This window comes from Esox lucius, chromosome 17 (assembly GCF_011004845.1).
Source record: "Esox lucius isolate fEsoLuc1 chromosome 17, fEsoLuc1.pri, whole genome shotgun sequence".
In the NCBI taxonomy this organism is placed as follows: Eukaryota; Metazoa; Chordata; class Actinopteri; order Esociformes; family Esocidae; genus Esox; species Esox lucius.
Window position 1 is genome coordinate 33,841,650 of NC_047585.1, and position 23,583 is coordinate 33,865,232.

Below are 23,583 nucleotides of genomic sequence, written 5' to 3' on the forward strand. Positions count from 1 at the left end.
TGATGCTGAGTAGAAAGTTTATTTTTTTTGCCTCTAACAACTGAGTTAGGAAACTATTGGTTTACAGGCCAAATCAGTGCACAAGACACATTATGCTAGCTTGCAAACTAATGTGCATTTCCAGCCAGAGTTAGGATATCAAAAGAGTGTAAATTCAGAATGATTACCTGTGTAGGGATTATTGTATACTGGGAGCGTGTTAATCATCTAAACTGGAAAAAACAAATCCATAAACTAACAGTTTGGATTAGTTTAACAGTTCAGGAACATGTTATTTATATTTTTGGGGAAATAAAAATACAGATATTAAAATAAACAATTCTTAAAATCACTGTGCAGTAGAGGAAATATTATATTTAGTTCTATATAGAACTCCACCTGCATTCCAAAAAATCCTTCCTGACGTACAAATAATATTTAAAAAACCCTTTCTTCCAAAACCAGTTCTTATGATTTTAAATGCTTCATCTCAAAAATGAAATGAAATGGAAAATAAATCTAAGAGTGTATATCTCTTTATTATTGCATTATTTATCCCACAAAAAGAGTTAAAAAAAGATAAAATATAAGGAGGATTGCAAGTGTCACAATTCTAATACCGCATAGTTGTCTCACTTAACAGGATGTATTACATATGGAATATTTATAAGTTGAAGTACTTTCATAAGAGCTTATAAGGCAGAGATGCGTCTTTGTGTGTGCATGTTAATGTGCTTGAGTGCTGCCAATAATGAAATGTGGTTATGAGATCTGCTCCTTGATCAGCAACAGCCTGACTTCTTCTTTGGAGGTTCTTTCTGCAATATCAAGCTCTTCTCTTCTTGCCTCGTCTTCTCTCCCTGTTGTCTCAGCATCCTGGAAGCAACAACACACCAAATCAATGTATGAATATTGAAAGGACATCATTCAGGTGGAAGACAGACAACAAATGCCAAATCCACATTACCAACATCACTACCAACACACAAAAATGTTTACATAAAGAGACCTGCCTTACCTAGCAAGGTTTTCCATAGAGAGAATCACATTGTCTCCTGTAGCGGCACTGCATTCCATAAAGAGCATGTTGTACTCCTGCAAGTTTAAACAATAACAGTATGTGTAATAAATGATCTGAATCCTTGTTCATTTACCAGCTTCAAATGTATAAAATAACTATTCAAACCACAACACACAGTACCAGTAAATCCTGAAGCCCAGTTGCACACATTCACTGCACTTTGAAGTGTCAGTGAATATACCTTTGATAGGATTTAACATACCTTTGCCAGGTTCTTCCCCTCATGCGTCTGAACCTGTCTTTCTGGTTCAGCACAATCTGCCTTGTTCCCAAGGAGTATGAGGACCACATCATCTGGGGCCCCTTCCTACAAAATAAAAAGTACAATACATATTAACTGAAAAACAGTAAGTCCTGCAAACAGTTGTTTGTGTAATTAACAGTTCTTTGATTATAAAATTAAAGGCGTGATTAATTCTACCTGAATACAGTTGGCCCAGTAGCGGACATCAAAGAAACTCTGAGAGGAAGTGATGTCATACATCAGAAGGAGACCCTGGGCTTTATGGAACACTTGTCTGGTGATGCTGTGATACCTGGGGAAGACAGTGTTGAGTAATGTAATATCTGTTTTATCACACAGAATCTGCCCTCTTAATGCTAGCTGAGTGCATAACAAACAACGCTACTTAAACCATCTGAACTGGAATTTTGTTTAAAGTTATCATTGTACTGTATTAGATCAATCAGTGTGCATAAAAAACAGACACGAACACTGTTCAAAACAGTTACGAGCAACAAATTAAGCTAGGATATTGGTAATGAGATTGTGACAATGTATCATGATAATGACATCCTTCCCATGTCTTGTTTTACTCTGATATATTTAAAAGCACTCTAGACAGGATGCGGACAATCTGAAATATATATATTTTTTAAATGTATATTATGTTATTAACATTTAACATAGTTTTACAATGCGTAATGGGTTCACAAAGGAAATGAAAAACAGATGATCTGTTGTTGCATTATGTAGTATAGTAAAAAATTATTATGGGCTAGGGACCCACCTTTCTTGACCTGCAGTATCCCATAATTGTAAAGTCACATGGCTGCCATCCACTGTTAGAGACTGTATACAAGTATCAATACCTGCTCAGACCATAAGCAGAAACACAAACAAACATGATATTATAAATACACCATAGTGACATATATTTTACATTCTATATACTATATATATATATATATATATATATATATATATATATATATATATATATATATATATACAGTTGTGCTCATAAGTTTGCATACCCTGGCAGAAATCGTGATATTTTGGCAATGATTTTGAAATTATGACTGATCATGCAAAAAAAAATTCTTTTATTTAAGGATAGTGATTATATAAAGTAATTAATTTATTGTCACATGGTTGTTTGGCTCCTTTTTAAATCATAATGATGACAGAAATCACCCAAATGGCCCTGATCAAATGTTTACATACCCTTGAATGTTTGGTTTGTTACAGACACACAGGGCAAAACACACAGGTGAAAATGGCAACACCTGTGCCTTTATAAACTGCAGTTAGTGTCTGTGTATAAATAGTCAATAGTCAAGAGTTTGTTAGCTCTCACGTGGATGTACTGAGCAGGCTAGATACTGAGCCATGGGGAGCAGAAAATAACGTTCAAAAGACCTGCGTAACAAGGTAACAGAACTTTATAAAGATGAAAAAGTATATAAAAAGATATCCAAAGCCTTGCAAATGCTAGTCAGTACTGTTCAATCACTTATTAAGAAGTAGGTATTTCTGGGATCTCTTGATACCAAGCCAAGGTCAGGTAGACCAAGAAAGATTTCAGCCAAAACTGCCAGAAGAAAGTTCGGGATACAAAGAAAAACCCACAGGTAATCTCACAGGTATATACACTCACCTAAAGGATTATTAGGAACACCATACTAATACTGTGTTTGACCCCCTTTCGCCTTCTGAACTGCCTAAATTCTATGTGGCATTGATTCAACAAGGTGCTGAAAGCATTCTTTAGAAATGTTGGCCCATATTGATAGGATAGCATCTTGCAGTTGATGGAGATTTGTGGGATGCACATCCAGGGCACGAAGCTCCCGTTCCACCACATCCCAAAGATGCTCTATTGGGTTGAAATCTGGTGACTGTGGGGGCCATTTCAGTACAGTGAACTCATTGTCATATTCAAGAAACCAATTTGAAATGATTCAAGCTTTGTGACATGGTGTATTATCCTGCTGGAAGTAGCCATCAGAGGATGAGTACATGGTGGTCATAAAGGGATGGACATGGTCAGAAACAATGCTCAGGTAGGCTGTAGCATTTAAACAATGCCCAATTGGCACTAAGGGGCCTAAAGTGTGCCAAGAAAACATCCCCCACACCATTACACCACCACCACCAGCCTGCACAGTGGTAACAAGGCATGATGGATCCATGTTCTCATTCTGTTTAAGCCAAATTCTGACTATACCATCTGAATGTCTCAACAGAAATCGAGACTCATCAGACCAGGCCACATTCTTCCAGTCTTCAACTGTCCAATTTTGGTGAGCTCGTGCAAATTGTAGCCTCTTTTTCCTATTTGTAGTGGAGATGAGTGGTACCCGATGGGGTCTTCTGCTGTTGTAGCCCATCTGCCTCAAGGTTGTGCGTGTTGTGGCTTCACAAATGCTTTGCTGCATACCTTGGTTGTAACGAGTGGTTATTTCAGTCAAAGTTGCTCTTCTATCAGCTTGAATCAGTCGGCCCATTCTCCTCTGACCTCTAGCATCAACAAGGCATTTTCGCCCACAGGACTGCCGCATACTAGATGTTTTTCCCTTTTCACACCATTCTTTGTAAACCCTAGAAATGGTTGTGCGTGAAAATCCCAGTAACTGAGCAGATTGTGAAATACTCAGACCGGCCCGTCTGGCACCAACAACCATGCCACGCTCAAAATTCTTTGCCATTCAGACATTCAGTTTGGAGTTCAGGAGATTGTCTTGACCAGGACCACATCCCTAAATGCATTGAAGCAACTGCCATGTGATTGGTTGATAAGATAATTGCATTAATGAGAAATTGAACAGGTGTTCTTAATAATCATTTAGGTGAGTGTATATATATATATATATATATATATATATATATATATATATATACACACATTTACAAATATATATGTATAAGAAACAAAAGGGCATGGCGCCAAATATCAAAGAGGATGATTATACTCACCAATGGTAGCAGAGTGGTCTATAGAGAACTTGCCACTTTGAAAGTACTTAATGAAGGAGGTTTTGCCCACACTACTATTTCCAACAATCACCACGTTGTAGGGGTTTGATCTAGAGCCAGAGCTTCCTAAGGTACCTGAATTGGAAACAGACAGATATGTCTTTTACTGGCACTCTCACTTCCCTGATCTCAACTTGACTCTCCATTACGTTTTACTCCAACTGTACCAAACAACACCGCTAAATGAATTTCACGAGTTTTCTGCCAAGATGAACCAACATACTCAATTAAAACCATACCCTCTGCTGCTTCAATTCTGGTAACTTACCTGGTGGTTGTTTCGGCATTCTGGCAACTGGGCTCTTGTTTGCATGCCCTCCCTTTTTTTGATCAATTATATTCGCAGGGCCAGGTTGCAGAGCTGGAGTCACTTGTTCAGACCCTTCTGCACTCATACCAGTGCTTGAGGCAACATCCTAAGACATAAAGACAATGTTATCTCCCATACCGAAGAGGAATACTTTTGTTTAGTGTAAATTTAGTGTAAAACATGTAGTGTAAAAGTAATATACTCTAATACTGTAATGCATACAGTACAGTAATATTGTACTTTATGAAATACATGAAAATGGAAAGTTCCTCTTTCAGCCAATCAAATAAACACATTTCATTATTGCAGCTCTTTATAATAAGATCTTGAATTAATACAATAAAATAATGCTATTTAAAATGGTACCTCTGTCCCTGTGTTTGGTCTCTCCTGTTGGTCTTCAGGCCTGTGTTCCTCTTGTAATTGGTCCAAAACAACACTGACTTCTGAATCTTTGATGGTTTCCCCTCTGAACTCTTCCTCCATTATCTTTTCTTCAGGCTTCCTCTGTTCTTCCTCCGTATGGAAACCTTCTCGTGTCCGACGGGTAGATCCCATCTTTCTTCTCTTCTCTACACCTTTGGGTTCACCAACAATCATACAAGGTTGGGAATCAGGAAATGTTCCTTCTACTAAGTCTTCCTCTTTGGTCTCTAGGTCACGTTTAGCCGCATCCTTTATCACATTATCAACGAGTTCCTCAAGCTTAACAGGTGCATTCTTTTCTGCTATCATGACCTCTCCTATGACCTCTTGATCTTCTATATTCTCCTTCCCCGGGCTCTTCTCTGCTCTTTCCTCTACCTGCCTATCTTGAGAAGTCCTGCTGTGAGTAGAACCCATCTCAATTTTCTTCACTGGTGTGTGTGTCTCTTTGCACAATGTTACCTCTTCAACAAGAACACTCTGCACTGAGGAATGATCTGGGGGAAACCTCTCATTTTCCATTGATTTATCAAGCTTGTCCTCCATAAATCTGTCTCCGTGGCACAAACTAGAGATGTCAGGATTTGAGTTCAGTGTGTCATCATTCAGGTAGGACTGTAAAGTAAGAACATCTGGGTAAGGGTTGTGAAGCTGTTGGTTTAATTCATTCATCATTAACTTACTTTCACTGTCTATATCGTGAGCATTCACATTTCTTCCCTCTTGATTTGAAATACTGAATGAAGAGCTATGGTCAGTCCGGACACTCACCTCATTAATCTCTCCTTCATTCTTGTCATTGCCAGCTTCATCCTTAGATTCCATCAACATTTCAATCCCACCCTCCATGACTTCAGGATCTCCAATCATTTGCCCCATGATTTCATTATCTCCAGCTTCCCTTTTCTCTTCCACTGTGTTGAGTCCTTCTCGGATGCGACGGGTAGAGCCCATCTTTCTTCTCCTAATAGTTTTGGATTCACCAACATCCTTGGGAGAATGGGAACTCAGAGACAGAGATGATTTTGAAGGATCTCTGGGGTTAATACATGATGTTGATAGATGATGTTCGATGTCTACTGCATGGGAAAGCTGAATAGTTGAGGAATCAGGATCTAAACAAACCATATATCCTGACTGTTGGCTCTCTGCCATAAGAACTGCTGGGTCATAAAGAATTTGGGTGCTCTCACACACTACTTTTTGTACTTCTACCCCTTCAATGTTTTCTGCAGGTTCGACAAGCTCAGGATTTTCTATGCCACATTCTTGGTCTGCTGCTTTTGCAACCGCTTCCTCCTTTACTATGGCCTCTGAGTCAAAACTAGCCTGATCTTCTGTCATTTTTTCTACAGGTTCCTCAAGCATTACAGGCACAGGCTTTTCTGCTATCATGAACCCTCCCATCACACCTGTGAACTCTTGATCTTCTATATCATTCTCCTCCCGGATCTTCTCTGTTCCCTGTCCTCCCTGTCTACCGTGAGCAGTCCTAATGCGAGAAGAACCCATCGTCCTTCTCTTCACTGGGGAGTGGGGTCTTTTGCCCACTGTTCCCTGTTCTCCAAGAAAACTCTGCTCTGATGGAGGATCTGGAGGAAAGGATATGTTTTCTTTTGATTCATCAAGCTTTCCCTCCATTAATGTGTATTCACGTTGCCCACCAGAGATATCAGGACATGAGATCAGTGTCTCATCAGTGTGGTAAGACTGTAAAGTAGTAACATGAGGGTTAGTGTTGTCAAGAGTTTGGTTTAATTCATTAATTATTGGTGGACTTTCATTGCCAATATCATGAGCATCTATGTTTCTTCCCTCTTGATTTGAAGAACTTAATGAAGAGCAATGGTCAGTCAGGGCAGTCACATCATTTATCTCTTCTCCTTCATTCTTGTCATTACCAGCTTCATCCTTAGATTCCATCAGCTTTTCAAACTCTATGAAAGACCTCTCCACTGCGTCAGATTCACCAATCATTTGCCCTATGATTTTATCCATCATTAAATCTTCTCCAGCTTCCATTTTCTCTACCTCTGTGTTGTGTCCTTCTCGAATTCGACGGGTAGAGCCCATCTTTCTTCTCTTCCCTATTGATTTAGATTCACATCTTGTGACATTAGTAATTTGGGTGCTCTCACACTCAGCTACTATTTGTACTTCTGCCAGCTCTGCCCGTCTAAGAATTTCTGCAGTTTCAACAAGCTCAGGTTTTTCTAAGCCACATTTTTGTTCTGCTACTATAACAATCTCTTCCTCCTTTAATATGTTGTGTGAGTCACCTCTAGCCTGATCTTCTGCAATTTGTTCTACATGTTCCTCAAGCTTTACAGGCTCAGTAGTTTCTGCTATCATGACCTCTCCCACCACTCCTATGAACTCTTGGTCTTCCAAATTCTCATCCTCCTGGTTCTCCTTTGCACTCTGTTCTCCCTGTCTACCGTGAGGAGTCCTGCTGCGAGTAGAACCCATCTTCCGTTTCTTCACTGGGGTGTGGGATCCTTTGCTCGCTGTTGCCTCTTCTCCAAGATAAGTCTGCTCTGGTGGAGGATCTGGAGGAAAATCATTATTTTCCTTTGATTCAGCAAAATTTTCCTCCATTAATGTGTCTTCACATTGTCCGCTAGAGAAATCTGGACTTGAGATCAGTGTGTCATCAGTCTGGTAGGACTGGAAAGTAGGAAAATTGGGGTCAGGGTTGTGAAAACTTTGGTTTAATTCATTCATAATCAATGGGCTTTCACTGCTTATTTCATCAGCATCTATATTTCCTCCTTGATTTGAATTACTGAATGAAGGGCTATGGTCAGTCAGGGCAGTCACATTATTTATCTCTTCTCCTTCATTGTTGTCATTACCAGCTTCATCCTTAGATTCCATCAACATTTCAATCTCTGGAAAGGTCCCTTCCATTGCTTCAGGGTCTCCAATCATTTGCCCTATGATTTCATCCTTCATGACATTTTCTCCAGCTTCCCATTTCTCTTCCTCTGTGTTGAGTGCTTCTCGTTTGCGACGGGTAGAGCCCATCTTTTTTCTCCGTCCTATAGCTTTGGATTCACCAACATCACTGTGTGAAGGGGAACTCGGAGACAGATGTGATTCTGTAGTAATTTTGAGGACATTACTTGATGTTAACAGATGTTCCATATCTACTATATTGGTAAGCTGAGTAGTTGAGGTATCATGATCTAAACAAACCTCATCCTCTGACTGTTGGTTCCTTGCTGTAAGAGCTGCTGAGTCATAGGGACTTTGGGTTTTCTTGCACTCAGCTGCTATCTCTATTTCTACCTCATCTGCTTCTCTAGGGTTTTCTGCAGGTTCTACCACCCCAGACTCTTCTAGGGCAGAATTTATATCTGCTACTATGGAGACCTCTTTATCCATTGCAACTTTCTCTGGAACAGCTTTTGAATTATCCTCTGCCACTTCTACATGTTTGTCAGGATTTAGGAGATCAGGGTTGTCTTTCATCATTGATGGGCTTTCACGGCTTATTTCATCAGCATCTATGTTTCCTCCCTCTTGAATTGAAGTACTGAATGAAGAGCTATGGTCAGTCAGGGCAGTCACATCATTTATCTCTTCTCCTTCATTCTTGTCATTACCAGCTTCATCCTTAGATTCCATCAACTTTTCAAACTCTATGAAAGATCTCTCCACTGCTTCAGGATCTCCAATCATTTGCCCTATGATTTTATCCATCATTAAATCTTCTCCAGCTTCCATTTTCTCTTCCTCTGTGTTGTGTCCTTCTCGAATTCGACGGGTAGAGCCCATCTTTCTTCTCTTCCCTATTGATTTAGATTCACATCTTGTGACATTAGTAATTTGGGGGCTCTCACACTCAGCTACTATTTGTACTTCTGCCAGCTCTGCCCGTCTAAGAATTTCTGCAGTTTCAACAAGCTCAGGTTTTTCTAAGCCACATTTTTGTTCTGCTACTATAACAACCTCTTCCTCCTTTAATATGTTGTGTGAGTCACCTCTAGCCTGATCCTCTGCAATTTTTTCTACATGTTCCTCAAGCTTTACAGGCTCAGTAGTTTCTGCTATCATGATCTCTCCCACCACTCCTATGAACTCTTGGTCTTCCAAATTCTCATCCTCCTGGTTCTCCTTTGCGCTCTGTCCTCCCTGTCTACCGTGAGGAGTCCTGCTGCGAGTAGAACCCATCTTCCGTTTCTTCACTGGGGTGTGGGATCCTTTGCTCGCTGTTGCCTCTTCTCCAAGATAAGTCTGCTCTGGTGGAGGATCTGGAGGAAAATCATTATTTTCCTTTGATTCAGCAAAATTTTCCTCCATTAATGTGTCTTCACATTGTCCGCTAGAGAAATCTGGACTTGAGATCAGTGTGTCATCAGTCTGGTAGGACTGGAAAGTAGGAAAATTGGGGTCAGGGTTGTGAAAACTTTGGTTTAATTCATTCATAATCAATGGGCTTTCACTGCTTATTTCATCAGCATCTATATTTCCTCCTTCTTGATTTGAATTACTGAATGAAGAGCTATGGTCAGTCAGAGCAGTCACATTATTTATCTCTTCTCCTTCATTGTTGTCATTACCAGCTTCATCCTTAGATTCCATCAACATTTCAATCTCTGGAAAGGACCCTTCCATTCCTTCAGGGTCTCCAATCATTTGCCCTATGATTTCATCCTTCATGACATTTTCTCCAGCTTCCCATTTCTCTTCCTCTGTGTTGAGTGCTTCTCGTTTGCGACGGGTAGAGCCCATCTTTTTTCTCCGTCCTATAGGTTTGGATTCACCAACATCACTGTGTGAAGGGGAACTCGGAGACAGATGTGATTCTGTAGTAATTCTGAGGACATTACTTGGTGTTAACAGTTGTTCCATATCTACTATATTGGTAAGCTGAGTAGTTGAGGTATCATGATCTAAACAAACCTCATCCTCTGACTGTTGGTTCCTTGCTGTAAGAGCTGCTGAGTCATAGGGACTTTGGGTGTTCTCGCACTCAGCTGCTATCTCTATTTCTACCTCATCTGCTTCTCTAGGGTTTTCTGCAGGTTCTACCACCCCAGATTCTTCTAGGGCAGAATTTATATCTGCTACTATGGAGACCTCTTTATCCATTGCAACTTTCTCTGGAACAGCTTTTGAATGATCCTCTTTCACTTCTACATGTTTGTCAGGATTTAAGAGCTCAGGGTTGTCTTTCATCATTGATGGGCTTTCACTGCTTATTTCATCAGCATCTATGTTTCCTCCCTCTTGAATTGAAGCACTGAATGAAGAGCTATGGTCAGTCAGGGCAGTCACATCATTCATCTCTTCTCCTTCATTCTTGTCATTACCAGCTTCATCCTTAGATTCCATCAACTTTTCAAACTCTATGAAAGATCTCTCCACTGCTTCAGGATCTCCAATCATTTGCCCTATGATTTTATCCATCATTAAATCTTCTCCCGCTTCCATTTTCTCTTCCTTTCCACCCTCTCTCCTTTCCTCTCCCTCACTACCATTAGGAGTCCTGGTGTGAGTGGAACCCATCATCTCTTTGGTTACTGGGGTGTGGGAGTCTATCTCGGCTGTTCCCTCTTCATTAAAATAACTCTGCTCTGATGGAGGATCTGGTGGAAACTTCATGTTTTCCACTGATTCATCAAGTGCTTCCTCCTTTAATGTGTGTTCATGTTTCAAACCAGAGATGGTCGGATTTGAGTTTAGTGTGTCATCAGTCTGGTAGGACTGTAAGGTAGGAACATCAGTGTAAGGTCTGTGAAGATTTTCGTTTAAGTCTTTCATCATTGATGGGCTTTCACTGCTTATTTCATCAGCATCTATGTTTCCTCCCTCTTGAATTGAAGCACTGAATGAAGAGCTATGGTCAGTCAGGGCAGTCACATCATTCATCTCTTCTCCTTCATTCTTGTCATTACCAGCTTCATCCTTAGATTCCATCAACTTTTCAAACTCTATGAAAGATCTCTCCACTGCTTCAGGATCTCCAATCATTTGCCCTATGATTTTATCCATCATTAAATCTTCTCCAGCTTCCATTTTCTCTTCCTCTGTGTTGTGTCCTTCTCGAATTCGACGGGTAGAGCCCATCTTTCTTCTCTTCCCTATTGCTTTGGATTCACATCTTGTGACATTAGTAATTTGGGTGCTCTCACACTCAGCTACTATTTGTACTTCTGCCAGCTCTGCCCGTCTAAGAATTTCTGCAGTTTCAACAAGCTCAGGTTTTTCTAAGCCACATTTTTGTTCTGCTACTATAACAACCTCTTCCTCCTTTAATATGTTGTGTGAGTCACCTCTAGCCTGATCTTCTGCAATTTGTTCTACATGTTCCTCAAGCTTTACAGGCTCAGTAGTTTCTGCTATCATGACCTCTCCCACCACTCCTATGAACTCTTGGTCTTCCAAATTCTCATCCTCCTGGTTCTCCTTTGCGCTCTGTCCTCCCTGTCTACCGTGAGGAGTCCTGCTGCGAGTAGAACCCATCTTCCGTTTCTTCACTGGGGTGTGGGATCCTTTGCTCGCTGTTGCCTCTTCTCTAAGATAAGTCTGCTCTGGTGGAGGATCTGGAGGAAAATCATTATTTTCCTTTGATTCAGCAAAATTTTCCTCCATTAATGTGTCTTCACATTGTCCGCAAGAGAAATCTGGACTTGAGATCAGTGTGTCATCAGTCTGGTAGGACTGGAAAGTAGGAAAATTGGGGTCAGGGTTGTGAAAACTTTGGTTTAATTCATTCATAATCAATGGGCTTTCACTGCTTATTTCATCAGCATCTATATTTCCTCCTTGATTTGAATTACTGAATGAAGGGCTATGGTCAGTCAGGGCAGTCACATTATTTATCTCTTCTCCTTCATTCTTGTCATTACCAGCTTCATCCTTAGATTCCATCAACATTTCAATCTCTGGAAAGGACCCTTCCATTCCTTCAGGGTCTCCAATCATTTGCCCTATGATTTCATCCTTCATGACATTTTCTCCAGCTTCCCATTTCTCTTCCTCTGTGTTGAGTGCTTCTCGTTTGCGACGGGTAGAGCCCATCTTTTTTCTCCGTCCTATAGCTTTGGATTCACCAACATCGCTGGGTGAAGGGGAACTCGGAGAAAGATGTGATTTTGTAGTAATTCTGAGGACATTACTTGATGTTAACAGTTGTTCCATATCTACTGTATTGGTAAGCTGAGTAGTTGAGGTATCATGATCTAAACAAACCTTATCCTCTGACTGTTGGTTCCTTGCTGTAAGAGCTGCTGAGTCATAGGGACTTTGGGTGTTCTCGCACTCAGCTGCTATCTCTATTTCTACCTCATCTTCTTCTCTAGAGTTTTCTACAGGTTCTACCACCCCAGATTCTTCTAGGGCAGAATTTATATCTGCTACTATGGAGACCTCTTTATCCATTGCAACTTTCTCTGGAACAGCTTTTGAATGATCCTCTTTCACTTCTACATGTTTGTCAGGATTTAAGAGCTCAGGGTTGTCTTTCATCATTGATGGGCTTTCACTGCTTATTTCATCAGCATCTATGTTTCCTCCCTCTTGAATTGAAGCACTGAATGAAGAGCTATGGTCAGTCAGGGCAGTCACATTATTTATCTCTTCTCCTTCATTCTTGTTATTACCAGCTTCATCCTTAGATTCCATCAACTTTTCAAACTCTATGAAAGATCTCTCCACTGCTTCAGGATCTCCAATCATTTGCCCTATGATTTTATCCATCATTAAATCTTCTCCAGCTTCCATTTTCTCTTCCTCTGTGTTGTGTCCTTCTCGAATTCGACGGGTAGAGCCCATCTTTCTTCTCTTCCCTATTGCTTTGGATTCACATCTTGTGACATTAGTAATTTGGGTGCTCTCACACTCAGCTACTATTTGTACTTCTGCCAGCTCTGCCCGTCTAAGAATTTCTGCAGTTTCAACAAGCTCAGGTTTTTCTAAGCCACATTTTTGTTCTGCTACTATAACAACCTCTTCCTCCTTTAATATGTTGTGTGAGTCACCTCTAGCCTGATCTTCTGCAATTTGTTCTACATGTTCCTCAAGCTTTACAGGCTCAGTAGTTTCTGCTATCATGACCTCTCCCACCACTCCTATGAACTCTTGGTCTTCCAAATTCTCATCCTCCTGGTTCTCCTTTGCGCTCTGTCCTCCCTGTCTACCGTGAGGAGTCCTGCTGCGAGTAGAACCCATCTTCCGTTTCTTCACTGGGGTGTGGGATCCTTTGCTCGCTGTTGCCTCTTCACCAAGATAAGTCTGCTCTGGTGGAGGATCTGGAGGAAAATTATTATTTTCCTTTGATTCAGCAAGCTTTTCCTCCATTAATGTGTCTTCACATTGTCCGCTAGAGAAATCTGGACTTGAGATCAGTGTGTCATCAGTCTGGTAGGACTGGAAAGTAGGAAAATTGGGGTCAGGGTTGTGAAAACTTTGGTTTAATTCATTCATAATCAATGGGCTTTCACTGCTTATTTCATCAGCATCTATATTTCCTCCTTGATTTGAATTACTGAATGAAGGGCTATGGTCAGTCAGGGCAGTCACATTATTTATCTCTTCTCCTTCATTGTTGTCATTACCAGCTTCATCCTTAGATTCCATCAACATTTCAATCTCTGGGAAGGACCCTTCCATTGCTTCAGGGTCTCCAATCATTTGCCCTATGATTTCATCCTTCATGACATTTTCTCCAGCTTCCCATTTCTCTTCCTCTGTGTTGAGTGCTTCTCGTTTGCAACGGGTAGAGCCCATCTTTTTTCTCCGTCCTATAGGTTTGGATTCACCAACATCGCTGTGTGAAGGGGAACTCGGAGACAGATGTGATTCTGTAGTACTTCTGAGGACATTACTTGATGTTAACAGTTGTTCCATATCTACTATATTGGTAAGCTGAGTAGTTGAGGTATCATGATCTAAACAAACCTTATCCTCTGACTGCTGGTTCTGTGCTGTAAGAGCTGCTGGCTCATAGGGACTTTGGGTTTTCTTGCACTCAGCTGCTATCTCTATTTCTACCTCCTCTGCTTCTCTAGGGTTTTCTGCAGGTTCTACCACCCCAGACTCTTCTAGGGCAGAATTTATATCTGCTACTATGGATACCTCTTTATCCAATGCAATATTCTCTGGAACAGCTTTTGAATGATCCTCTTTCACTTCTACATGTTTGTCAGGATTTAGGAGCTCAGGGTTGTCTGTCATCATTGATGGGCTTTCACTGCTTATTTCATCAGCATCTATGTTTCCTCCCTCTTGAATTGAAGTATTGAATGAAGAGCTATGGTCAGTCAGGGAAGTCACATTATTTATCTCTTCTCCTTCATTGTTGTCATTACCAGCTTCATCCTTAGATTCCATCAGCTTTTCAAACTCTATGAAAGATCTCTCCACTGCTTCAGGGTCTCCAATCATTTGCCCTATGATTTCATCCTTCATGACATTTTCTCCAGCTTCCCATTTCTCTTCCTCTGTGTTGAGTGCTTCTCGTTTGCGACGGGTAGACCCCATCTTTTTTCTCCGTCCTATAGCTTTGGATTCACCAACATCACTGTGTGAAGGGGAACTCGGAGACAGATGTGATTCTGTAGTACTTCTGAGGACATTACTTGATGTTAACAGATGTTCCATATCTACTATATTAGTAAGCTGAGTAGTTGAGGTATCATGATCTAAACAAACCTTATCCTCTGACTGCTGGTTCTGTGCTGTAAGAGCTGCTGGGTCATAGGGACTTTGGGTTTTCTTGCACTCAGCTGCTATCTCTATTTCTACCTCCTCTGCTTCTCTAGGGTTTTCTGCAGGTTCTACCACCCCAGACTCTTCTAGGGCAGAATTTATATCTGCTACTATGGAGACCTCTTTATCCAATGCAATATTCTCTGGAACAGCTTTTGAATGATCCTCTTTCACTTCTACATGTTTGTCAGGATTTAGGAGCTCAGGGTTGTCTTTCATCATTGATGGGCTTTCACTGCTTATTTCATCAGCATCTATGTTTCCTCCCTCTTGAATTGAAGTATTGAATGAAGAGCTATGGTCAGTCAGGGCAGTCACATTATTTATCTCTTCTCCTTCATTCTTGTCATTACCAGCTTCATCCTTAGATTCCATCAACATTTCAATCTCTGGGAAGGACCCTTCCACTGCTTCAGGGTCTCCAATCATTTGCCCTATGATTTCATCCATCATGACATCTTCTCCAGCTTCCATTTTCTCTTCCTCTGTGTTGAGTGCTTCTTGAATTCGACGGGTAGAGCCCATCTTTCTTCTCTTCCCTATTGCTTTGGATTCAAATCCTGGGTCATTAGGAGTTTGGGTGCTCTCGCACTCGGCTACTGTTTGTACTTCCACCACTTCTGCCCCTCTACATTTTTCTGTAGGTTCTTCAAGCTCGGTTTTTTCTATGCCACATTTTTGTTCTCCTACTAATGCTACCTCTTCCTCCTTTAATATTGTCTCTGAGTCTCCTCTATCCTGACATTCTGTCATTTTGTGTACATGTTTCTCTAGCTTTACACACTCAGTCTTTTCTGCTATCATGACCTCTGCTACCATTTCTATTAACTCTTGGTCTTCTATATTCTTCTCCTTCTGGGTCTTCTCTGTTTTTTCTTCTTCCCGTTTACCAAGAGGAGTACTGCTGCGTGCGGAACCAATCTTCTTTTTGGTCACTGGGGTGTGGAATTCTATTTCGGCTGTTCCCTCTTCACCAAGATAACTCTGCTCTGATGGAGGATTTGGAGGAAAGTCATTGTTTTCTTTTGATTCATCAAGTGTTTCCTCCCATAATGTGTCTTCATGTTGCAAATGGTAAGGGTTTTGATGAGATGGGCTAAATTCATTCTTTACTGAATATCTAAGACTGTCTACATTATCACTGTCTATGTTTCTTCCCACTTGATTTGAAATGCTAAATGAAGAGCTATGGTCAGTCAGGGCAGTCTCCTCATTTTTCTCTTTTCCATCATTCCTATCATTACCAACTCCATCCATATATTCCATCAACATTTCAAACTCTGTGCAAGATCTTTCCACTGCTTCCATGTATTCTCCCTTGTCTGCAATCACCTCTGTATTTTTTGTTTCTCCTTGTGCTTCTCTCTCTCTACCCTCCTCTTCACTTTGAGTACCTTTATGACTACTATGAGTTGACCCCATCTTTCTCCTCCTGCTTTCAAATTGACTTTCATTTGCAATTTCATTTTTGTCCTGAACACTCTGAAGTAAGATTGGATTAGTAAATGGTTTAGTGCTTTCCTCCAAATATGCTGGTTGATTAAGATGACAAGTAAATACTTTGGAATCAGGTTTATCATCTTCCATTTGATACTTTTTTACATCATCTGGTTTTCTAAAATGAGGTCCATATGCTACTATTATATTTTCTAGGTCCTTTGCTTCATCTCTTTGGTACAATGCTTCCTGATTGCATGGACCAGCAGAGTAAAAGTAATCTGGGACTTCTGTTTCATTTACATCAGGTAGAAGTTTCTCATCACCTTCTTCACTTTGGAAGACTATTGTGTTATTAAATGACTCAAAATCCTCTCTGATGGTTGAAGTGTCTGACTCAGGGGATTGATCTAATGAATGGCTAAATGTATCAAATATGGAGGACTCCAGGTCGGCATGCTCACTTTCCTGCCTCTTCTGTTCATCTTTGGTTAACTGCCTTGTTATGGGTTCAGCTGTGAGTCCCTGAACAACTTGCAATGCAAGGTCAGCAGACAGATGGGAGGTTAATTCGGTTCCAGGACTTTCCTGAAGCAAGTCCATGCTATAACTACCTAAACTTTTACTAGTAGGTTCACTATCCTCAACATAACTTTCCTCCTCACATTTGCCATTGGATTCATCAGATGAGTTAGATGCAATTGAAAAAAACTTACTTTCACTCTTCCCAGTGTCCACTTCACTTTCACTTGGACTGAGGAGGCATTTGTTGCTCTGAGACCCCACTTCCGAAGCTGCAATGGATGGTTGAAGTACCAGGGACCTGTCTATATTTGCAGTTTCGGTGTCTTGTTTCTCTTCAAAGTCTCTGTCTTCTTGTTGACCTTTATTCCTACGAGTAGACCCCATTTTCTTTCTCTTCTCTGTGTTGACAGGTGATTCTAGAAAATTTTGATTTCCCGCTTGAGAAAGTTGTGACTCCGGGAAGTCTATTAATGATGGATTGCTGCTGTCTTCCATGTATTGTGGGATTACTGAAGATACATGATCTGATGGGACAAGATCTGTTGGGAGGGTCACTGAAACTGAGACATTCCCAACATGCAATCCTTTCCTTTCATCTGACAAAATGTCAGACACATCATCATCATCTTTGTTTGTCTTATTTACATCTGTATTCCGAGGATGTCGTCGTGATGACCCCATTCTCACTTTTCTTGACTTCTTGTCAGACATTCTTCTTCAAAGGCACTCCTGTATCACGACACAGATGGTAGATTGTTAATCACTAACCCCTGATGCAATGAAAAGGCTTCTAGATATTATATGACTTTTTGAATCTTGTACACAATGAAATTAGGTAACTCACTGTGAAAGCATGGGGGTTTGGAATGGGGGTACAGTGGGGAGAACACTGTAGCCACACTTACATAGCATGTAGAATTTTCATCGTAGGTACTCTTCAAATGTGACAGAATCCAAAACAAAAATCCAGAAAATCACATTGTATGATTTTAAAGTAATTAATTTGCATTTAATTGCATGACATAAGTATTTGATACATCAGAAAAGCCAACTTATTTGGTACAGAAACCTTTGTTTGCACACACTGTAGCAGGGATTTCGGCTCACTCCTCCATACAGACCTTCTCCAGATCCTTCAGGTTTCTGGGCTGTCGCAGGGCAATACAGACTTTAAGCTCCCATCAGATCACATGACCTTCTCCCATTCCTCCTCTGGATAATCCAGATGGTCATTGGCAAACTTCAGACGGGCCTGGACATGCGCTGGCTTGAGCAGGGGGACCTTGCGTGCGCTGCAGGATTGTAATCCATGACGGCATAGTGTATTACTAATGATTTTCTTTGAGACTGTGGTCCCAGCTCTCTTCAGGTCATTGACCAGGTCCTGCCATTTAGTTCTGGGCTGATCCCTCACCTCCCTCATGATCACTGATGCCCCACAAGGTGAGATCTTGCATGGAGCCCCAGACCGAGGGAGATTGACCGTCATCTTGAATTTCTTCCATTTTCTAATAATTGCGCCAACAGTTATTGTCTTCTCACCAAGCTGATTGCCTATTGTCCTGTAGCCTATCCCAGCCTTGTGCAGGTCTACAATTTTATCCCTGATGTCCTTACACAGCTCTCTGGTCTTGGCCATTGTGGAGAGGTTGGAGTCTGCTTGATTGAGGTTGTGGACAGGTGTCTTTTATACAGGTTACGAGTTCAAACAGGTGCAGTTTACACATGTAATGAGTGGAGAACAGGAGGGCTTCTTAAAGAAAAACAGGTCAGTGAGAGACGGAATTCTTACTGGTTGGTAGGTGATCAAATACTGATGTCATGCAATAAAATGCAAATTAATTATTTAAAAATCATACAATGTGATTTTCTGGATTTTTGTAGATTCTGTCTCTCACAGTTGAAGTGTACCTATGATAACAATTACAGACCTCTACATGCTTTGTAAGTAGGAAAACCTATAAAATCGGCAGTGTATCAAATACGTGTTCTCCCCACTGTATATTCAAAGGAAAGCGGGAGGGTTACGGGGTGATGGTTGGGCCTAGTCTAATGGGTTGAGGGCTTTCCTGTTTACTTTACAAATGTACCTTTTTCATTTTTGGTAAATGTAAGAATGAAATCTCCCCCACCCACAGTTTGAGCATAGCCTAATCTGATCTTAATTTATAATGTGTGAACAAGGAATAACAAAGAAAAATAATGTTTCATTTCAGAGTGGTATAGCTTCCATTTATTTTAAATGGTTTATTTGTTAAATGTATCTTTTATAATACTATTGCATAAAAATAAATGCATGAATGTTTGCCAAAATAAGTGAATTCAAGGCCACGATTAGTCATCAAAGCTATAAGGAATACACAACATTTACATTAAACACACCAGCAATGATTCCAGAGGGGTTATTAATCACATATACTGTAAGTGACTGAGAGAGTATTTAGGGTGGAAGATAACAAAGTGGTTACAGAGTTGGACCAGTAACTGGATGGTTAACATTTCAAATCCTATAGCCTAATTTTGCTTCCGCTGACAACAGCACTTAATTATAATTGCTCCTGTTAGTTTTTCTGTAAAAGAGCATCTGCTTTACATAAACAGCGTATCCATTTGAAACAACACTGATGACACATTTCCGGTTCGTATTTTCAACACACCAGAGTATCATGGAGAACACTAAACTAGAAAAAAGTTCAAGGAAAATAGATTCATTTAGAAACTTACAAGGCACCATTCACAATTCCAAATCAAAAGCAATTGGCACTACATGTAAGTTATTCATTTTTAAAATTTATTTTGTCAATGATATTGATTGTTAATCATAACTTTGAAATTCTGGAAAATTCTGGAAAAAACAAAATTACAACCATTTCAATCAAATTAAAACAAAATTACTGAATGATTTTACCTAAACGTAATACGAAAGGTTTTTGGATCATCTTAAGGTTATTATGAGCAGAATAACTAATTAATCGCCAATCATTCATTTAAGTTCATGGCTTGTTTAAGACAAAACCCTTTGGTATTGCCAACTTTTTCAATAACAATTTCACGTGAAGTGTGGATACACTGAGAAAAAAAGATGAAGATTGAACAGTTGTTTTAAACAAGATTTCTTAATAGAAAGCAATGGGTTGCTTTTTAAAATGTTATCAGATTAGTGAGCAAGATGTGGAAAGAAATATTGATATCTAGGATACTGTATACCCCTATACGTCACTCTACAAAGGAAAGAAACTTGCAGTGCACTAACTCAGATTACTGATGATTGGCAAATGGATAAATATAAATGAATAAGAAAACAGGGGGAACCATATTGTCCTATTTTGAGTGAAATTGTGTTGCAAGTTATCATGGCCAAGTCAAATAAAGTTTTACGTTAATAAAATCGAAAGAGGTAAGGGTCTGTGACTGAAAGGGTTTTTGACCCAAATATCAATAATACTGGTGGTTTAGGCTCTGGTCTTGATTATTGGTCAGAGAAAGACCTTGCAAAGCTGCAAAAGCCTCAAAACAGAGCAGCACATCTTGTCAATAACACACAGAGAACCCTGACCTAGAAAATATGTTCTACTATAGATCCAGAAATGTATGCATATGTGGGGGTCAATTTATGTGCATGTAGTTTGTCTCTTTAAACTCTTTAATTATTTCTTAACTTGTGATTAGATCGAGATTATGTAACCTTCCTAACATTATGTAATGTTTCTGCCTCATATCTCTGAAAAGCAGAAACAAAAAACCTGTAGGAAACAACATCCTCTGTCTGTTTTAACTTACGATATTGTAGAAGCAGGTAGCCGTGTATGCACATTGCATCTGGGCAAAACAAATTGTGTTTTAACCACACACTGAGCTGCATTTGTGAGGTAATCTTTAGGCTCCAATATCATGGACTGTTGCTGGTCTCCAGCCCCTATACACTATACACCCACAGCCTTTGAATGACATTTTAAATCATCACATCCAAGTGTAACTGCAAGTACCCTTGTCCATGCAAGGGAGAGTGAAGTTGAGCTTACCCGCTAAAGTTCACTAACTTTGTTCAAAGCCTAATCAGAGTTGTCATACAAGTCATTCTGTCTCTTAGAAATATTGTCACAACAAGTTGCCAATTTAAGAATGTATTCATGTAAGAGGTTATACAGGCGCAGGGGTCTTTGTGATGTAGTGAGGATCGGGAGAGACCAGCTGAATTGTTGACACTGAACTAAATGACAAACAAATTCCGGTATTTAACGTGTTGCATGTGTGCTCAGAGCATACAGATGTATGGAGGTCATTAGTGCCATAAGGCCTGCATGATCATGTGACTTACACATGTTGAACTCCGTAATTAAAGGGACAGTTCCCTAAAAAGTGAAATTGTATTGACCAAATTACCAAAAGAATAGCTAATGAGCGCTCATTACAGCTGCACCATTGACCTCTGAAGCTTTAAGGCATATTTCTCATCTAACAATAATTTCTGGGGTCATTCAAGTATGGAAAAGCACCCATGTGTTGCCAACACATAAGGGCGGGAATACCAGTGACCTTGACCGTTATCTTCCTATCACTAAATTGTCTTGCCTTGCATAAATTCTGTCATTGGTAAATACAACTTTGCTTTATTACCTGACAACTGCATTCCACACAGATGTCAATCTGGCTCAGAATAACCTTAGCAATATATCTCAGGCTATTGTAACAGATCCCGCATGATTTCTTGAAGTTCACAAAGGATTTTCCCAGGGCTGGGATTTTGTGTTCTTAACTGTTGTCTCTATATAGAGTATTATTGGTATTTGATGTTCTTATAAACATTTACATTTTCCGCTGATGTCACAGTACTATTTGCGGGAACAGTACTAGAGGCGGCTCCCTCTCTGCAAGTGTGCAAATTCACACTACTGGCACATTTGCAATCCGATTTCCAATTTCTAGAAAATTCACTTTTGGATCTCAGGTTAATGCTTAATGCAAATAAAACCAAGTATATGATATTCTCTAGGTCCCAAAATCTAGGTCTGGATGATTTCTAAATTACTACCATGGATGGCTCTGTTATGGAACACGTTCCTTGCTAGAAACACCTTGGGAATTGATTGGATGAGAATCTGTCTTTCAAACACACATGACTGATTTGATTAAGAAGCTGATTATTCAAATGTGTTTCTCTTACAGAAACAAAGCATGTGGGTTGTCTAATCATAGATTGTGCAAGCCACTAAGTTGGTTCTAGATTTTGGTGATGCGCTATTTTTGCATGCTTTAGTGTCAGTACTGATACAGTCTATCAGGGTTGCATTTTATGACTTTTATTACTTTTGCACACATTTTCCTTGGTACACATCAGTTGGCTGAGACTTTCTAACTTCCAGATTGGTCAGACATTGGTTGTTTGTAAATACGGTTGTCTGGCAGAAATGTCCAAAACTATAAGGCAGTTCAAACGTCTGATAATGGCAATTTTACAGGAAATTGTGATTTTCATAACTGTATGTATTTTACTGCTGTAACTCAACTTTAAAAGATTTCTTGGTTTCAGTTTGATTGTCCTGTATAAATAAATGATTTAAAAAAAAATGTAAAGAGGGAGAGATTCAGCAAGAAAGTTAAGCTAACACTTTCCGTAACGAGTACTTTACATAAACAGTGTATAGAGAATAAATATTGTGCAGATGTGCAGGACATGATCCAAACATGCAGAAATTACGTCTGGCAAAAGAGGTGTGTATTCTTAAAAAACAAAATTGGAAAAATTGAGCGGAACACCTGCAAAAAAATATTTCCCTGAAGCAGTAGATCAGGCTAAAAAGCTGTGGGGAATATAAAACGACTACATTAAATGCACAATACAAATGATGCTACATGGGGAATCGATTACCTAACACGTACATGATTTATAGGGCATACTGTAACAGAACAGTATTCAAATGGTTACTCTTATAAATCCTATAGCTACAAAGTTCCCCTGATTAAAACACTAAACCCTGAATGCTCCTGTACTTCTTGGATGAGAACATTGGCTATATGACTCAAATGAAAATGTAATAACTAAACCCAAAATGTAAACATTCATCTGATGAATCATTTCCTGTTTCCACTGTCAACATGGCAGGTTATCACACAGAACACTAAACCTACTAGAAAGTTACTTGTACAAGGAACTAATATTGAAAATGACTAAGCACCACTACCAACTCTCAACACAACTCTAATGTCCCCCTTTATTAAGGTAAGGTTTTTTCTTTCCAAGTTTCAGTTCGAGTATTTTGTTAATCAAAGTGCAACATTACAAATTACGAATTGCTGTTCTTATGGTAATCCTGCATATGCAAAAAGCAAAATCCTAATAAGATAAAATAATTTTAAGAAACCAAGGACCGTTTAATCTAAAATGTTTGACAAATCTTTTAAATGACAAACCAGAAATGCATCCTCTAACAACCCTCCTATATTATGTACTCACCTCCAGACTCAACTTGTGACTTTAACTAAATGTTAAATAAATCCTTCACTCCTCCCCATACACTGTATGATGTCAAATGACTGCTATTATTTCAGCGTGCAAAGATATACATTTCACACTCCTCACATTCTTTTTTTGTCTCCTCCAAGGGAGGTACATCTGGCTTTCTTATCCAATGAGATGAGAGAGGACGTGAGAAGTACGCAATTAAGATCTTCCCCAAGAGTGGTTTCAGTTTTTGTTGAAACCGTGTCATTTCTGCAACTGTCACAAACACTTCACCAAAGACTTCCTGTGCAATTTATTCTAAGAAGTCTCTTGAAACCTGAACTGTGCAAACACGAAGGTCACAGCTTCACCAGGCTGTCATTGTAAATACATATTTGTCCTCAACT

At 39.8% G+C, this 23,583-nt stretch overlaps 1 protein-coding gene across 5 annotated transcripts; it reads right to left on the reverse strand.

The window, feature by feature from the left end:
* On the reverse strand, window positions 1-23,292 carry rab44 (RAB44, member RAS oncogene family). 5 transcript variants are annotated; one of them, XM_029113797.2, is made up of 11 exons: window positions 23,189-23,292; window positions 16,926-17,463; window positions 5,827-15,761; window positions 4,996-5,670; window positions 4,588-4,735; window positions 4,260-4,394; window positions 2,071-2,152; window positions 1,482-1,596; window positions 1,263-1,367; window positions 998-1,074; window positions 1-855 (listed from the first exon to the last, which is right to left on the reverse strand). In XM_029113797.2, the coding sequence occupies exons 2-11, from the start codon at window positions 17,443-17,445 to the stop codon at window positions 762-764; spliced, it is 11,886 nt and encodes a 3,961-aa protein (XP_028969630.2). In that variant the 5' UTR covers window positions 17,446-17,463; window positions 23,189-23,292; the 3' UTR covers window positions 1-761. The 5 variants fall into 5 exon arrangements, with proteins under 5 accessions (XP_028969630.2, XP_034142895.1, XP_034142894.1 ...); XM_034287004.1 differs by lacking the exons at window positions 16,926-17,463; window positions 23,189-23,292 and having other exon boundaries at window positions 5,827-12,693; window positions 15,154-16,919; XM_034287003.1 differs by lacking the exons at window positions 16,926-17,463; window positions 23,189-23,292 and having other exon boundaries at window positions 5,827-10,478; window positions 12,771-16,919.
* Window positions 23,293-23,583: the final 291 nt, after the last annotated feature.